The 17,092-nt window shown below is 33.6% G+C and overlaps 1 protein-coding gene across 1 annotated transcript in view; it reads right to left on the bottom strand.

The window, feature by feature from the left end:
• LOC129218877 (homeobox protein MSX-2-like) overlaps positions 1 to 4,159 on the bottom strand; it is a 116,117-nt gene extending 111,958 nt beyond the window's left edge. Inside the window, exon 1 of the mRNA XM_054853198.1 lies at positions 4,126 to 4,159. Within this exon, the coding sequence (XP_054709173.1) occupies positions 4,126 to 4,159 (34 nt within the window). The remainder of the gene's footprint in view (positions 1 to 4,125) is intronic.
• Positions 4,160 to 17,092: the final 12,933 nt, after the last annotated feature.

The following is a 17,092-nucleotide window of genomic DNA, read 5'->3' as shown; positions in this document are numbered from 1 at the left end:
TATATGCTAAAATAAATTAAAATATAGTAGAGAAATAGTTGCATCATGTATAGTACCTATAATTTATGTGACTTTTTGCCCTTTGTGACATCATAACCTTTATTGCTACCTCTGATTGCTCTCAAACCTGTTTCATTTAAAGTTTTTACTATTTTCACTCATTACATCAATATATTGTTTCAAAGAGTAAAAATGCTTTTAAAAAAAATTGCAATTTATCATTTCCCTATCATTTACAAACGTTTCAATAAAATATGAACAAAAATTAAGATATTTATAATTCTTACCTTTTATTTTTCTGAATAATTACTCGAAAATTATCTTCATAAGCATACATTGGTTTCTTTTTTCTTTTTCAGGAAATATTAATTACCAGCAAGGTTATTCTTAAGACAGAATAAAATCTTTGACTTTAAAATTCTGCCATGAAAAATAACCTAGCTTGTTTGAAGGTTCAATTTTGCTTTGACCTGAAATAAGAATAAAAATTTAAAAAAAAAAAAAAAAATCATACGCATACACATTCAGTTAGTAAATCTTCATAACAATTAAAATGACGTAGGTTAAACTTGAATATCATGAAAAGTACTTATTTTATTGTTTTGCCGAACTATATTATACTCTCCCATTTCATTCAAAAGTTCATGTTCATTGATTTTTTTTTTTTTTTTCATTTTATTATTATGGAAGGAATTTTAATGTATTTTATCCATCAACGAGAAAAGTTCATTCAAAGACAATTTTATTTCTATGGTAAATTGCACGTGTAATTTGTATGACTAGCAAACTGTTTTTAAATATTGTGCGTTTAAAATTACCATCAAGGCTAAGCAAAGGAACAACACGAAATTCTGAAACAAATTCAAAGCATTCACAAAATTCTCTAGAAAACTAGTTAAAGCATCTATCAAAAAAAGAAAAAAAAAAAAAATCAGTTCGAATGCGCAAAAATGTTAAGAATTTCGATTCATCGGAGACCCCCCAAATCGGGAGTCCCCCCCCCCCGTTAAAAAAAAGAGAAAATTTATTGAAAGAAAGAAAAACAGTTGGAAAAATGAATTGATTTACTTTGGAAGACTTGAACTTGCGAGGATTGAACATTCGCAGTGAGCAAGTACGACACGTGTGAATGTGTATGTGACCCTGGAATGAAAAGAAAATGGCTATGCGCACTCCTCCCTCACCCCTTTCAAATCCTGGGTCTCAACAAGACTGCAGAGGCGGGGGGGGGGGGGCTTATGGGACGCATTTACGCACGCTTCGCAGAACGCGCAAATCAGCAACGAGCATGCAATGAATGGGCATAAATGTGAAACAGGTTTGAAGGTTAGAAATAAGTTGGGAATGCGTTTAGTCGGATATAGGTTGGTTTTAAACCCTCCGATGCTTTGAATGATCGAATGAGCGTATGAAAAAAACCAATATCTAACCAAAACATATTTCCAACCATTGCGATGCATTTTCAACCTTTTTCCAACGTAAATCCGATGGTTTGTGCTACCTGGGATTGTAAAGTTTTCAAGAAAATTATACATTTTTTTAAAGCTCAAAGTAAAGGGTTATACCTAAAAGTGTGAGCAGGTGTCATTTTCACCCTTTTGAGAAAAAAAGAAATTAAAATACAGTTACTGATGCTGAAACAGAGCATAAACTGAAAAATGCCTCTTAGAACTGAAAGAACTTGAAACATTCATAATATTTTTGTACATAAAAGGGAGCCTTAGTCACTAGTTTCTGAAATGCAACTGAAACAGCGCTGGTAGAGTTTAAAGACTTTTTTTGTAGAGACATTTGAAGACATTAAAGACATTTAAAGACATTGTTTTAAACTTTTTTTAAACAATGCGTCATATAAGTATTTTTAAAATCTATGCATCCTTTGAATAAACAGCATTTATTTTAACTATGAGACAGTGAGAAGCAAAGGGATGCAAGTGCACATTTTCAAGTTTTGAATAAAACGCGTTTAAAGATTAGCTTCTTGGTAGGCTTTCATTGATTTTTTTTTCTAAATCATGCTGTATAGCAGCAACTACCAGGGCTACTAGTACCATTTCTTGCTCCAAGACAGAGGAGAGGTTCACCTACCATGTGTACTGGTTATCTCCAAATTTTCAATTTTGCCACTTACATCCCTTTGCTTCTCACTGCCTCATATGTTTATTTTTAACTTTTTTTTTTTTTTCCAAATAGGGTTGGTAGGGAAAAGTTCCTTTTGAGAACAGTTCATTTTTGAAACCTTATTCAAAAGTTTTGAAACAAAAAAAATTGAACTTATTGTCTTATTTTATCTTGGACATTATTAATAAACAAAAGTTCATCATTAATTTCTGAAAAAAAAAATGCTTTAAATATTCGTAACGATTATATTTTTAAAAATGAGATAGGTGTCCCACTTACCCCGTAATAAGGGAGAAGGGGGTCATTAACCTTTAATATAAATTAAAATCAAACAAATCTAAAAAAGGGGTATGGGGTTTTTACTTCACAAAGTATGTAAATTTTTAGCATGAATTACAATATATTTTTGTAAATGCATCCATTTATGAGATATTTACTGTCTTTTCAATCTGTATGAAAGAACATTTTGAAATAAAAACAAAACAATTACATCTGTGAAATTTATTGGAAGCCAATAGGTGTATATTTTACTTTTACATATAAAGGTGTGTTGAATAAACATAATACAGTTGATAAAGATTAATTTTGGTAAATTGGGCATAACTGTAAGTTGAAAATGTAATTGGAAACACTAAATGGCTGCGTCTATTTAAAGTTGACCGAGGAAGGACTATTATCACTTCATCCTCAGTAATAATTCCAAGCATCTGGCCAATAAAAAGTCAATATGTTTTTTAATTTGTATCATCTACTTCTAACATTAGACCAACATAATACTTTAGGATTTTCTTTGATGTAAATTTCACACTAGTTTTAGAAGTTTTTGCAGCTGAAGTATCAATTCCTACTAGGTGATCATAGTTGTTTTGTATTTCACTTATACAAATATTTCATCAGAGTTGCTTTTGATTTTAAAATTCTCGATTGAGGGAGGACCCACTTACCCATTTTTACAAAAACTTACGAGGTAAATGGACCCCTCCTCTTAAACACTTATTTACAATCTATACTAATATTATAAAGAGAGAGGACGAATTTTTGTATGTTCATATGTTCAAGGTAATCTCCGAACCACTGCAACTATTTGAAAAATTCATTCACTATATGAAAGGTGCGTTCTTATTGAGTGACATGGGCTATAATTTATGCATTTATGTCTCCATACTATTTTTTTAAACCAATAGTTTGTCTTCGCTACCAGTTTCTGTATCGTACTGTTTTGTTCTTATATACGTAGAAACGAACCCCGATTGCTCCGCATCCACGATGACAGAATAGTTGAATGTTCTCTTCGAACTGATTGTTGAGGGATGGGAGCACGTGAAAGTTGAAAACTGCACTATGCAAGCATGAGAAATGCCAAAAGCTTTACATGTGGTTGAGGCTGCAGAAGATGGGATATATAGCATTGCATTAGCCTAGGACATTGAAAACCATCTGTAGTCACATAATGTTTACGCTTCAAAATTTAATTAAATGACATATAACAGAAGATTCACTTCGGGAAAATTAGCTTTTGAATTTGAGTAGTGTAGATAGACGATAAAAATTCCGTGTTTTTAAAAGTTGTAATTTTGCATGCATTTAGGGATATCCTTTAAGGTTTTTGATTCATACTAAAATCGGAATGAGAAACATCTGCTAACGAATTCAATTAAGTACATTTAGTTCCGGAAATTCTCAACTGAAAGAATAATTGCACACAATTATCGTACCTTTAAAGTTAAGCGTTAAAACAACAACGAACAAGAAACATTGAATAGGAAAGAATTTGACAAAGAAGAGGAAAAAATAAATAAAAATTATGTGCAGAACTATTATTCGTAATGGCCGTATTTAAGCATTGGAAGACAATAAAAAAAAGAATAATATAGCTTACAAATATCCTATCAGAAAGAAATTGTCAAAAAAAAAAAAAAAAAAAATGGAGGCATGTGAAAAAAGCAAGTTTCCCGAAGATAACGAGTACAAGAGGTTGAAAGGCATCCGGGAAATAAGACTCACCTCTTAGTTTAGTTGAATCATGGCAGATAGTCATGGTTGAATATACAATATTCATCCTAATAGTTATTCTGAATTTTTTCACATAAGAACTCATTAGGAACATTTTCGTGGTCCTACATATTTCCAAAGTCGTTAAAGTTAAAAATCCTGTCAACCTATCAAGCATATAAAGAACTCGGTCTTATAGACGACGACAAACCTTGGAAACTAACCATAGTTTACATGTAACTTTCTGACTCTGCTCATAAACTCAGAGAATTGTTTACAACCATTTTAACTTTTATGTCAACCTTATTGCTTTATGGCAAACATTTAAAAAAGATCTCTGTGACAACATATTGAAAGGAGAGCGCCAATAGGAATGCTATGATTGTCGATCAATGTCAAGCAATATAAAAATTAAAGGCAAAATTTGTGAATGAAGCGGACATTTAATAAGGGACTTTTGTTTGCCGTTGCTACAGAGAATCAACGGTACCTGAAAACCAGGAAAGTCAATGTTAATCGGCAAACCCGGTGGAACTGGAAAAAATTAATAAATTCAACATTATCCAAAAATCAATCGCTGCCGGGACTTAAGTTAGAGGTGGAAAAACTGACCATTCCAAATTCAAACTAATTTGAATACCTCCTCTAGAAAGACTCCGTATGTTTAACAAGAAATAAAAGAGGAATTAGGAGAATTTCTTCAATTTCTTCTCTTCATGTTTTTAAAATTAAAGGCGATATACTAATAATTTTATTGAGTAACTTTAGTTTATCTAATCTATTCAACGGAATTCACCCCAATTAAATTCCCTACGGAATAATATGATTTCAAGTATTGTTCTTACAGCACCAGCAGCAAATCAGTTGGCTCATAATCCTTGCGCATCCCCATGGTCGTCCCTGTATATTTCCTTTTCCAATTTAAGTGATTACAATATCCAATGTAATTTCTTCTGCAGTCATCATCATCAAACGTACAAACAATACGTAGTGCAACGTTACCTACTGTAAGATTGTATTGTTCAGTGGGATTTATATATATTGGTCTCTCTTAATCAAGAAATGAGGTAAATCAATTCGTTTCAAATCTCATAAAAACGAAACAAAAAATATTACTTATTATTTATTTTTAAATTAAAAAGTACCTTTATAATATTTATTTAAGATAGATAGTTTATTGAATCCGAACTAGGTCGGGTCGGGCCTCTAGTATTTTATACAAAAGTTCTTGTTGCAGTATTCACTTTAAGTTAAACTGTTTTTGAAATTATAATGATCATAAAAAAATAATAAAAACTTACTTGGAAACACTTTTTTGAAAAATGTTGCTTGAACTCGCCAAAAAATTTTTCAGATTTTTTTTTTTTTTTTTTTGACTAAATTCTGTGACCTAGAAAAAATGTCACGAAACCCAAATATATTCAAAACCAATCAATGTGATGACGTATGACATGATCTGTGTAAAAAAGCATAAAAACCATATCCGTGTTTCAGTTTTAGGGGAGTGACCCACTTACCCCAACCAACCCTATATAACATTATGTATTGAACTGTGCAGATTCATTCCAATGGGTCAAAATGACCCCCACTGTAACTCTAGGTATCCGAAGACCGCCATAATTCTAGTGCTAAAATATACACCATATTTTCGATTCTTAAGATATATATTAACAAGTTTTAAATTAAGTTTTGTTTGACTTTAAATGGAACAGATAGCAGTTAAGTATTAACTTCGGATTCGCGGTTAAAATTTCTACTTTTTTCCTCTGACTCCATAAAATCGAATGGAGGAAAAAAGAACATGCTGAGAAAAAAAAAAAAAGTCATTGGAAATCCTCATCCGAGTAAAATTCAACTCCTAGTCGTACAATCTCAAAATATGCACCTTATTTTAAATTCTTCAGAAATGTATCAACAGTCTTGAATTATGTTTTGTTTGACCTTAAATGACATACTTCGGGACAGACAAAATTTAAATATTAGCTTCAGATTCGCCGCCAAAATTTCTGCTTCTTGTCGTAGCCTCGTTTCTTCATCCATAAAAATGGAATGGGGGGAAAAGAGAACATGATGAGGGAGAGAAAAAAAGAAGCCATAGGAAATATCCATCCAGTAAAAATCAACTCCTAGTCGTACTGTGTCTACGGCAACACATTTAAACACCAGTTAGGATCCGAGAAGCAGAGAGATTTCTTCCTTCACGTAGCGTTGCTTTTTTTCTCCCCCTCTTTTCGGTTTTTTATTTGCCAATGGGTTTGCTTTTAAGGCGGATAAGCCATGAACGGAAAGCTTCCGATGCGGCGTACAGCAAGATTAGGGCTACATGTAGCCCAGGGCGGAGCTAAACTACCTCAGTTTCTGTTTCGAATACGACCTCTTGGAGTCGGGCCAACGACGCTCTTGACCCGAGGGCTCCAAAAAGCAGTGGCCATTCATTCACTATCACTTCGACGCAAGGCTCGCCACTGTTTATCAGGCAGCCAGGGGCGATCATGAGGCATGTCCACTGCATCAGATATTTTCGCCACTTAATGACACCAAGAGTTCAACAAAATCGTTTCCTGGTCTCCCAATGGTCGAGATAATACAGCTCCAGACAGAGCCTGTCTCTGGTCGTTAAAGCCAGCCCGTAGGCGGCATGTTAAAAGTGGGGCTATGCCATATTTGTCAGGACGTTAGCAAGAAATGAAAGCAAAGCTTTTGATAGTTGTAATCCTGTTTATCTCTCTTTCACGCGCTTTCTGCTGTTACTTTCTACTTACACAAATTGCTAAAATTTCCGTTTGCTCGGAATAGTCTTTAATTCGCTATATGAGCTGGCCATATCGTTAGGTCAGATGACTATTTGTTACTCTCTTAATTTGAGTTGATTTTGTGAATAGGCAGTTTACTTTTCGCGATTTAACCTTAGGCCGTAGTAAAGGTTATGGTAGAATTTTTTATTGCTACATATTTTCTTTTCTCATTGAATAATATTGTGCTTTAAGAATATTCCGTTTTTAATTGACGCTACGTAATAAGTGGATGGGATAACTTTAATGAATAAAATCTATACGCTTAATGTTGAGCATATGTTACGTAAATATATGTAACGTTTCGAAATAACAACTAAATATTTAATGATTTTAATATTGATCAATATTTAAAAGCACTTCAAGCCAAATAAAATCATTTTAGTTCATTCCTCGGGAAACGGGTATCTTGTTCCGCACGTGACAGCTAATATATTTAATGAAAAGCAATAATTTAAAAAAGGCAATAAACAAAATTTTGTTGCTTAAGAAATCACAAACATATTTGTGATTTCTTAAGCAAACAATTTTGCTCATTAATATTTCAATTGTAATTTTTAGTAAAATATGTCAAGTGTGGGAAAAACTGGCGGCTTTTCTGTGTCATTACCCTTTTCAGCTTTTTTTTTTTTTAACTTCCGTTAGTTATTTTTAATAACGATTTAACCTTGTGAATGAGAGGCAAAATGTAACATTTCTACTAAGTACTGTGTATAAGAAGAGAAATATATATTGTTTTTTAAAAATAATCTTTTTTTTAGATATCTAATAGTGTAAAATAATCTAAATTATTTTATATTACACTGGTGGACAATTGCTAAGGACAGATGGCAATATCAGCGTTAGGAACCCCTAAATGGAAGGCAAGGAAATATGGAAATTAGCATAAGTGTGGGATTCGGTAAGACGTGTTGCGCATGTGAAAATTTTTGATTTACAACGTTGCTCGTCACGTGATAGCGCTGATAAGCGATATGAAGGATTTGGCGCGGAACGACTATTGTTGTTCAAAAGCAGAGTTTGACGGAAAAGAATCAATTGAAGAACTTGAATTTTTCGGGTGTGTCTTCCCGACATCCCTTAGAAGATTTTGCGGGTAGCCGTGTTGTTGACAAGATTTAAAAAAGGCAAAAAGTGTCAGTTGTTACCAGGGTGTTCGACGTTAGCCGCAGAGTTGTTTCCAAGGTTTGGAATTCTTTTCAAACAAATGGAATGTGTAGCAAATATCACGGGGGAGGTCGTGTACTCAGTGCCACGTCAGCAGAAGATTGGTGCATAGCGCTAGCAACAAAAAGTAACCAGAGCAACACAGCTACTGAGGTAAGAAACCAATTTCCTGCTGCTACTAGCAAGCAAATATCCCGAAAAACTGTAGCCAGACGTTTGCAAGCAGTAAGACTACACGCATGACAGCTTGTTTTGTACACCCCATTGTCTACAAGTCAGCATTTCGCCCGTTTGTAATGAGATCGTCAGCATCACAATTGGAGAGAAGTCGACTGAGCTTGTGTACTATTCTCAGATGACAGCAGGTTCAGTCTGTCGTCTAATTGTCGACGACAACTGATCTGGCGTGAGAGTAGTACTGAATACTACGGGCCGGAAAACACAAAAGATAATTACAAATATCCTACTAGTGGTGTCATGGTGTGGACTGGGATCATGATCAATGGCCGTACGTCGCTCATGTGCTGCCAAAAGGACTACGGCAGGCCAGCGATACATTGAGGTTGTTCTGCTATCTCATGTTTACATGTTCCGTGGTGCTGTGGGCAATAAATTCGTTTTCGTGGATGATGACGCAACATGTCGTCCAACAGTCGCAGTCTAGGAGTGTCTGGAGAGCAAAAGAATATTCAACCAATCGGATGGCCAGCACATTCTCTATATCTGATTTTCATTGAAAATGTTTGGAATGCTCTGGGGAACAGTCTTGCTGGTGGACAACACCCTTTAATAAACAAGGACACCCTCATCCGTGGTTGACAGAGAATTGGGATAAAGTACCCCCAACAACCGCTGGATATTCTTGTGCAAAGCAGCAAACGACGTGTGGAAGCTTGCATTGCTCCCCATGGTGGCCATATCCCATATAACATCTTACGCTGGAACGCCTGGGGACTGTAGTTACATTTTTTCACTTTCACGTATTCAGCACAAAATGGCCGTTTTGACTTTGAACACTTTTCAACGCCTTCTGGGTTTCAGAGCACAGTAAATTATCGTTAGTGTAGTGTTCCGACATTGGTTTCTTTCACTTGCCATCGAATTACACTTACTTTTTTGCGCGCTACATAGCACATTGTGATCCGTCCTTAGCAATTGTCCACCAGTGTATTAGATAGCTAAAATAATCCCTGATATTGGTTTCCACACAAGAAGTGTCGTACAAACGGCCTCCCGGTTCTTTCAAAGCAGCGATTTGTTTCGGTTTTATAGACTTATTTTTAAATAGCGGATGGAAATACTTTATCCCTTAATTTTTAAGTTTTCGTCAAAGTGTACAGGATTATCAGCATAACAGTTGATCTGCTTCTTGGATTTTTAAGAGTCTGCTTAAATTGCATAAAAGAGTAAGTGAAATTTTACTGGAAAATAATCATTTTTTAGACATTCAGAAACATTTTCAATCGATTTTATACGTGCATTATCGTCAAATATGTTTCGTGAAGAACTTTTTGTTAAAGAATAGTATTATTCTTCCTGGTTTAAACAGTAGAAATAAAAGGAGAAAGAAACGAAAATTTAAATAATGCAAAAAAAAAAAAAAAAAACGATTCATTAATTACTAACTGCATTAATTTTAATGCATAAATCTTTTATCATCAAGGCGAGTCTTCATTAATTCATCATTGATTTAAAAATAAAAATATTTTTTAAAAAACTTTCCTTATTTTAAGTAATAGGTTTTGAAAAGTTTTCTTCGATTTTAATGTTGTTTTCCTCCCTAACAAACTATCAGAGGTGTAGCAAGAAATATCTCAAAGGGGGTATACAGCCTGAAAATATCCAACTTACTTTGATACTTGAAATGGTAAGTAGAAAGCAAACATAATTTGATTTTTATTTAAAATAGACAGTCATTGAATTGATTAGATGATGAACTACATCTTTAAGCATAAGAGAATAAATTTAACTCGCAATACAATGAATTTCATTTTGAGCCTGGACCCGGGGACCACCCCCTTACCTACGCCACTGCAGACTGTTGATCCCTTCAATCCGAAAAAGGATGGAATCGACTTCACGCCTGCGATTAAATCTCGGTGGTGAGAATTGCCTCGTGAACAACAGGAAGTGCGAAAATGATCTTTAACCAAAAACAGAATATCTCCTGTCATGGTGCTCATTCACAATATTTTCAATGACTGCTTTTATGTGGGCTCATATTATTCTTTGGATAAGGCGATACCCGCAAAAGGCTGAAATCGAAAACCTGGTCTACCGGGACAGTAGATTAACCGACTTTCTGGCTTTCCAGGTTGCCTATTCTTCCATTGATATCCTTACCTGAAAAGTAGAAGGGAGCTCTGACTTGCTTTGTTATGAGAGTGGTGCCTCCCGCTGGGACATGGAAATGTATGTGAAGTGACTCTATCTTCAAGAACGCCTTATTCTTTGCACGACAATCGTTAACTGATTGTTGCCTTTTCCTTAAAGTTGGTGTGAATCTGTCGTGCACCATCTAAAACCAATTATAATCACAGGGCCTTTTTCGGACTCCCGCGGAGCTTCAAGATTTTCTTTCATCCTTTACCTTTTCAATGCTTTATTTCGAGGATTTGACTGGAGGCAATGTCAAATCGTGACGACATGATTTGTAAGCTTTGCCCAAGAGAGTTAATTTTACCAGAAGTAGACAAGCATTTTAATATAAATCTATTGAATAATACATTAACGAAATTTATGAAAGTAGTCAATGTTTAATATAGTTTTCAATAAATAAAAGAAACTTAGTTATGGATGAAACCTATTGCTCTGATAGTTCTGTAATATCGGTAAATTAAAAAAAAAAAAAAAACTAGTTTAATGATGGCAGTGATTAATGTTTGACAAGGCGGAATGGTTTTCTATGGATGTCCTGTATCCGAAGGTACCAGTATTGATCTGGTAGACACAGTGCAGAGGAGATAATGTTACAGCTTGCTCTACCCAGTTACTATATAGAGCTCTTCTGACGACGTGGCACAGTTAGCGGTAAACATAAGTTATTGCAAGTCGCTGTAATCTTCCGCCATCTTGGTATTGGTTTTCTAATAAAGTCTCAAATAGTTGAAAACCTATCCTGCCACTATGTAATCAATCACACATTAACCACTTGATTCACCGTCAATACTGACCTCTCGTCAGACGACCAAACGGCTTTAGGCCAAACCACTGGTCGAAGCCTTCTTTAACTAATAAGAGGCGCTGACCGTTCGAAACTGATTCATACACTTTGCCCCACCCTTGGGACCAGGGTATCACTTGGTCTTGATAGGGCTCTGACTATCAGAGTTATCTAGTGCCCCGTATCACCCTAAACACATAATCGGCAATTTTATTTGCCCATTCTATTTACTTGAGTTGCTATAACAATTTGAACATTCGAGCGAAATTTGAAACTGTATGTCATATTTATATAACTTCTGTCTGCTGTCATTAAATTCGAAAAAGATAGGATACATGATCTGATGTTAGATAATGCTTCAGCTTTGCTGAGTGTGGGAACAAACTGCTATGGACATTTGACCATTGATTTGCGTAATACATTGCGATATCGGATATCTAGTTCTTGGGGTCGTCGAAAGGTACCTCGTGTTCCCGTGGCTATCGAAAGCAGTTATCGTTCGCTACATCTCCGTAGATCACCGTGCTCTCCCCCTTTCGAAAAGTTGATCTTTTTTTTTTTTTTTGCCCGCGGAACTGCAGAAAGTTCCGCACCTTCCATTCACCACTCATTACTATCCATTATCCCGTAAAGGGTGGTTAGAATGAAAAGGAGGGTGGAGCATTGGTGCGGAGCTGTGATTTCATGCCGTTTATGGAGCAATCACCGTGAAAGCGGCCCGCAAAAAGACTAGGCGTTTTGTCAAAGAACTCAGAATTTGGCTGAATGACAGACGACGGCCTCGCATGGCAAACCATGCGGCCCGAAACAGCTCATTGGCGGCCTCATGCGATACCCCCTCCCTTTTATATCACATCGGGATGATTGCGAGTCAATGGCAGATGAGAATCCACGGAAAAGCGAGTAACAATATTCCGTACCTCGAGCGTGAGATTCTCTATTATTACTCGCATTGTTACTCGAACGGTTTCTCCCATTTGCTGGGAACTCCAAATTTTTCGCGCTTTCAGGCTCTAATACAGAGAACAGCTTTCATTTTTAATTCAGTTTCTCCTCCCACATTAAGCAATTGCTTATTGAAAAATCTGTTAAATGGATTTCTGTCCCCCTCCTTTCTTTTCAGTCTTTCGTGCAGCTTATTATCTCCTGCTTTCAATGCTTTGCACAAGTCATTGAATGGAGGACAAACGCTGTAAAATAGTTGATTTTTCCCCTCAAGAATAGAGACTATTGTTTACAAGAAGGAAGAGAGATCAATTGATAACAAGCATCCCTTTAAAGCTCTAATTGTTTTACGACTGAGTCAAGGGAAAAAAGTAACACTCAATAGCTATACCAATAAATTATTAAAAACTAAAGTTAAAAAAAAATGACTGTTCTCTCCTACATAAAAATTAATATTTCATATAGAACTCGCAATCATATTTTAACATACAATGCTATTCAACATTCCGTCCTCAGTTTCGAAGTGCGGTGCTAAAAAAATAATAATAATAAAAAAAGAAACTAGTTATTCCTCGTTATTATTACTATCGCCAATGTTATATTTTGTTATTGATACTAGTTCTAGTTCAAATCTCATTTATAATGAATTCAAGAGAGCTAACTTGATAAAAGCTCTGTCTTGTTTTAAAATATTTTTTTATATAATGAACAGAAAATGAAATTAGCCAAGTGAAGAACAAGAGCATGGTTAAAAATTCATTTTGAAAGACGAAAAAATTGGCTCTATCAAACGAACCTATCCCGTATACCAGTGCTTTTCAACCTTTTTTACTTTGCGGCACACTTAATGGTTGGCTCGATCCTTGCGGCACACTTGCCCAAATTTTGACATGTCAATATAAACAATGTTTTCATCATTCACTAGTCAAAGTCTTAGACCATTGTGATCTAAGGTCAAAGCAAGGAAGAGAGAAAAAACAGCGTTTCCGTATGGGGGATTTAACGTTTTGAAAACAGATATTACATTAAAATTTTTTACAATATTTTCGATTTTTCAGCACAGAAAGATAAGTTTTAATGTTATTGATTTTTTTTTTAGGTAATGAGGTTTAAATTTTAGAAAATTTTGAATTGTTCTTAAGAAAACACTTTTAAAATAACAAATCAAATGGTCCTTTTATGAACACGTTCTGAATCAAAATCTCTTTCAAATAAATTCAAAAGCAAGTGCACCTTTCAGTTCAGGTTTTATGCATGATTCAAATTTCCCAGTAGGCACTAGTCAAGTTTTTATGAACTGTTGAAAAGTTGAACGAAAAATTGCGCTTATTAAAAAAATCTTAGGAATGTGGTGTCCTGATAAAGATCTTTCGAATATTAATAAGTTTTACATTGAAATATTCCCTATAGGTACTAGAGGGAAGGAAGGGGCATATCGAAAGACTCACATTTATATCAGAATCCTTCAGTCAAAATTCTAATCCTCAATTTTCATCTAAACTATTTGTTTTATTCATTATTATTATTATAATATTTATTTGTTTGCTTATTTTCTATTTTATTATTATTTTATGTATTCAATTGTTATTTATTATTTTATCTATTAACTTTTATTTATTTTATTTTATGTATTCAGTTATTATTTATTATTTTATCTTTTTATTTTTATTTATATTGTTTTATTTATTTATTTATTTTATTATTTTTTTTAAATTTATTTATTTATTTTTTTACGAACATTTTCTAATACATTAACTAAGCCATCTTTTCAACATTTAAAAAAACTCTTGACGAGAAAATTAGTTAAAAGGAAAGCAAAAATATGAAGCAAAGCATTTTCTATATATTTGGCTAAACAGGCGATTTTTATTATTTTTTTCTCTTTAATTTTTTCTCTGCACAATAAACTGTAGCACGATGTAAAAAAATCTTCATTTGAGATTCTTCTTATTTTGTTGCATACATGTTTCACTTGCAAATTAGGCAAAAGCACGCATCAAATCGTTGCGAAAATTTCCTACAAAAGGATTCTCTGCAAAAGCAGTACCTTTGTAAGGAAGGAAAATTTACAAGCGCGAGTTATATTCGCTTACACAGTCTTCTCCCCGTCGTTTTTTACAGCAAAAATGGAAGATGTGATACAAACTAGAGGTGGGCAATGTCGTTCTTTTTAATGATCCGTTCATCAGACGATCGTTCATTCTTTTGATCCGTTCATTTAACTCGTTCATTTGAGCGACTTCGTTCACGTAAAAAGTTACAAGTGATCGCTCTGCACGACATACTCACGTACATTCGAAATGTTTCATTAGATCAGTAATATTCTTTGAAGGAAACATAACTAAAATCATCTAAAAGTAGGAAAATATAGCGATGAAAAATTAATCAAAAAACTTTATTCAGGTTTAGATGTATAAAGCAATTAAAATTCATTTTGTAAGCAGTTGCCGAATGGTAAGATATGTTTTCCTTTCCAAAAATCGCAGGTTCCATTTCAGCACGTCACAAAATTAAGTTATTAAATTTTACTGTATAAAAAAATAACAGAATTTTAAAAAAAACATACTAAGCACTTTTCATAATGCACTCAAAAGAACAAAATAACTTTTCTGAGACAGAAAGGATAATCAGGGTGGCGACAGATCAGGGAAATCAGGGAGCTCCGGGAAAAGTCAGGGAACTTTATCACTCAGGGAAAAATCAGGGAAATATCAGGGTGGTTTGAAAAAATAACTAAAATTCAGAGAAAACTGATCAGTTGAAGAAGAAAAAAAAACATTTTTTTTTTGCAAAATGAAGTACTTTGATTCCCTACGAATTTTCGGCCAATTATTTGCTTTAAAAAGGTAAAATTAATAAGGTGCGATTAAACAGTGCCGCATATTTGTGCATCCTTTTTCCTCAAGGTCAAAGTATTCAATCATAGGATGAGCTTCCTAAGATTGCTTCTGTGTCTGTAAAGTTGTTTATTTTACCTTGGTTGAATTTTCCTTTCGAGCATTCCAAGCTACGTAAATTAACAACCCTATACAGGCAAAGAGGATGTCGTCATCAATGACTTTGCACCCTTGCCTTTACTCATTGTCTTGAAGTAATTAGCATACTGTTATCACGATTTCAAGAAAAAAATCCTTGTTTCTTAAATTAATGCTGAAAAAATCTTAAAAGTTATCACTTGGCGTTTTTAATTTAATTGCTAAAATTAAATTTTGACTGATAATATATTTTTTTTCCCATGGTGTTATTCGCTGTCACTTAGATTACACGAAAGGTTTTTTTTTTTTTTTTAAACCATATACATTTCGAATTTAATAATTGTTTTTGAATTTCAATGTTGTTTGTTACTAAAGTAACCTAAGGTTTTTTTTCGACAACCAATGAAATCATTTGAAATTGAGTTATGTACATAAATAAATATTTATTAATAGTTAAAATTCATTCATTAAAACCTAAGTTCTTGATTAAAGAATAGCTCAATATGACTGGTTGTTGAAAAATTTCAATTTGTTTTACAAAAATATGTCTATTCTACGTGTGCAAGAAAAGGGCAGTAACTGCACATTTTTCTTTTTTCTTTTTTTTTTTTTTTTTGCTTCTTTTTTTAAATTTTGCATTTTTGTCATCAATTGTACGTTATCTTTATTGTACATACTCACTTATTTGGTTTCCGCTGAAAAAGAGGCGTGAAAAAAAACATCTAATTCCAAAATTTTCCTATTGTTAGTATTGAATCCACCACACATTTTTTCAAGTATTTTGAAAACTAATTTCTGCAGATACTGTCGTTTACCTGCACACGGCACTATTATTTACGTAAGTAAAACTACATTATTTCTATACTTTAACCATCACTTGTTATTCTTGCAGCAACAATTATACTGCTTGAAAATTCAGTTTAAGATTATTTCCATTTAAATGTTTTAGTTTTATCATGATTAGATATTTCTTTAAGAGTAGTATTAATAATTTCTTAGAATTCTTATGTTGACTGGTTCCTGGAAGCAAAGTATTTGTTTTAGATTCTGTACAATATTTCTTTGTCGATAATTTAATACACTATTTTTACCAAAAAGAAAAAAAGGGAGCATCTTTTCAAAATATATTTTTAATTAACAGCTTAAACCGTTTTAAACACTGCATTTGTTTAATATGCAATGCTTTTCAGGTAGTACAAAGAAAGAAAACCATTATCATTGGTAACGTAAATCAGGGAAATTTGGTGAACTTAATCAGGGAAATCAGGGAAAAGCCTAGGAACTTTTTTTTTCCAGTTTCTGTCGTCACCCTGATTTAATATTCCTGTAGTTTTCAAAAATTCCAAGAAAATGACACCATAAACGAAGAAAAGTGCGGCTTAAGTCATTAAGAGAATTTTTTATCATTTAGCTTTCAATCATAACTTTGAGTGTTGAAGCAAGCATATTTTTCTTATTGGGAAGGTTTGGTTTGACATGACTAGAACTGCACTTTTCTTCGTTTGCGGTGTCATTTTCTTGGAATTTTTGAAAAGTACCGGAATACCTAAATTGTCCTTTCTGACCCAGAAAAGTTATTTTGTCCTTTTTATAAAAGTGCTTAGTTTTTTTTTTTTTTTTTAATTCTGTTATTTTATTTATTTTCGTGAAAATGTATTTCAGAAATCGAATAATGTTACTATCACGAAACTTCAGCTTATTTTTTCACATAAATGCTCCGTACTTAAAGGAAAAAAACCTATACACGTGTCTAAAACTTTAAGCAGTTGGCACTAAAAAAAAATTTTGAAAGAAAAAAAAATAGAACCGACTTCAAAATTGCTCTAAAAAGTGAAAAATAATCTTATTCTTTAAACACCATCGATAATACTTTTAAACATAATTTTTGAAGTTGGCGCAAAAACAAAAAGTAAAATCCATTGTAACGATGCTTCGTT

This window comes from Uloborus diversus, chromosome 3 (assembly GCF_026930045.1).
Source record: "Uloborus diversus isolate 005 chromosome 3, Udiv.v.3.1, whole genome shotgun sequence".
Taxonomy (NCBI): domain Eukaryota; kingdom Metazoa; phylum Arthropoda; class Arachnida; order Araneae; family Uloboridae; genus Uloborus; species Uloborus diversus.
This window is presented reverse-complemented; position numbering and strand designations above follow the sequence as displayed.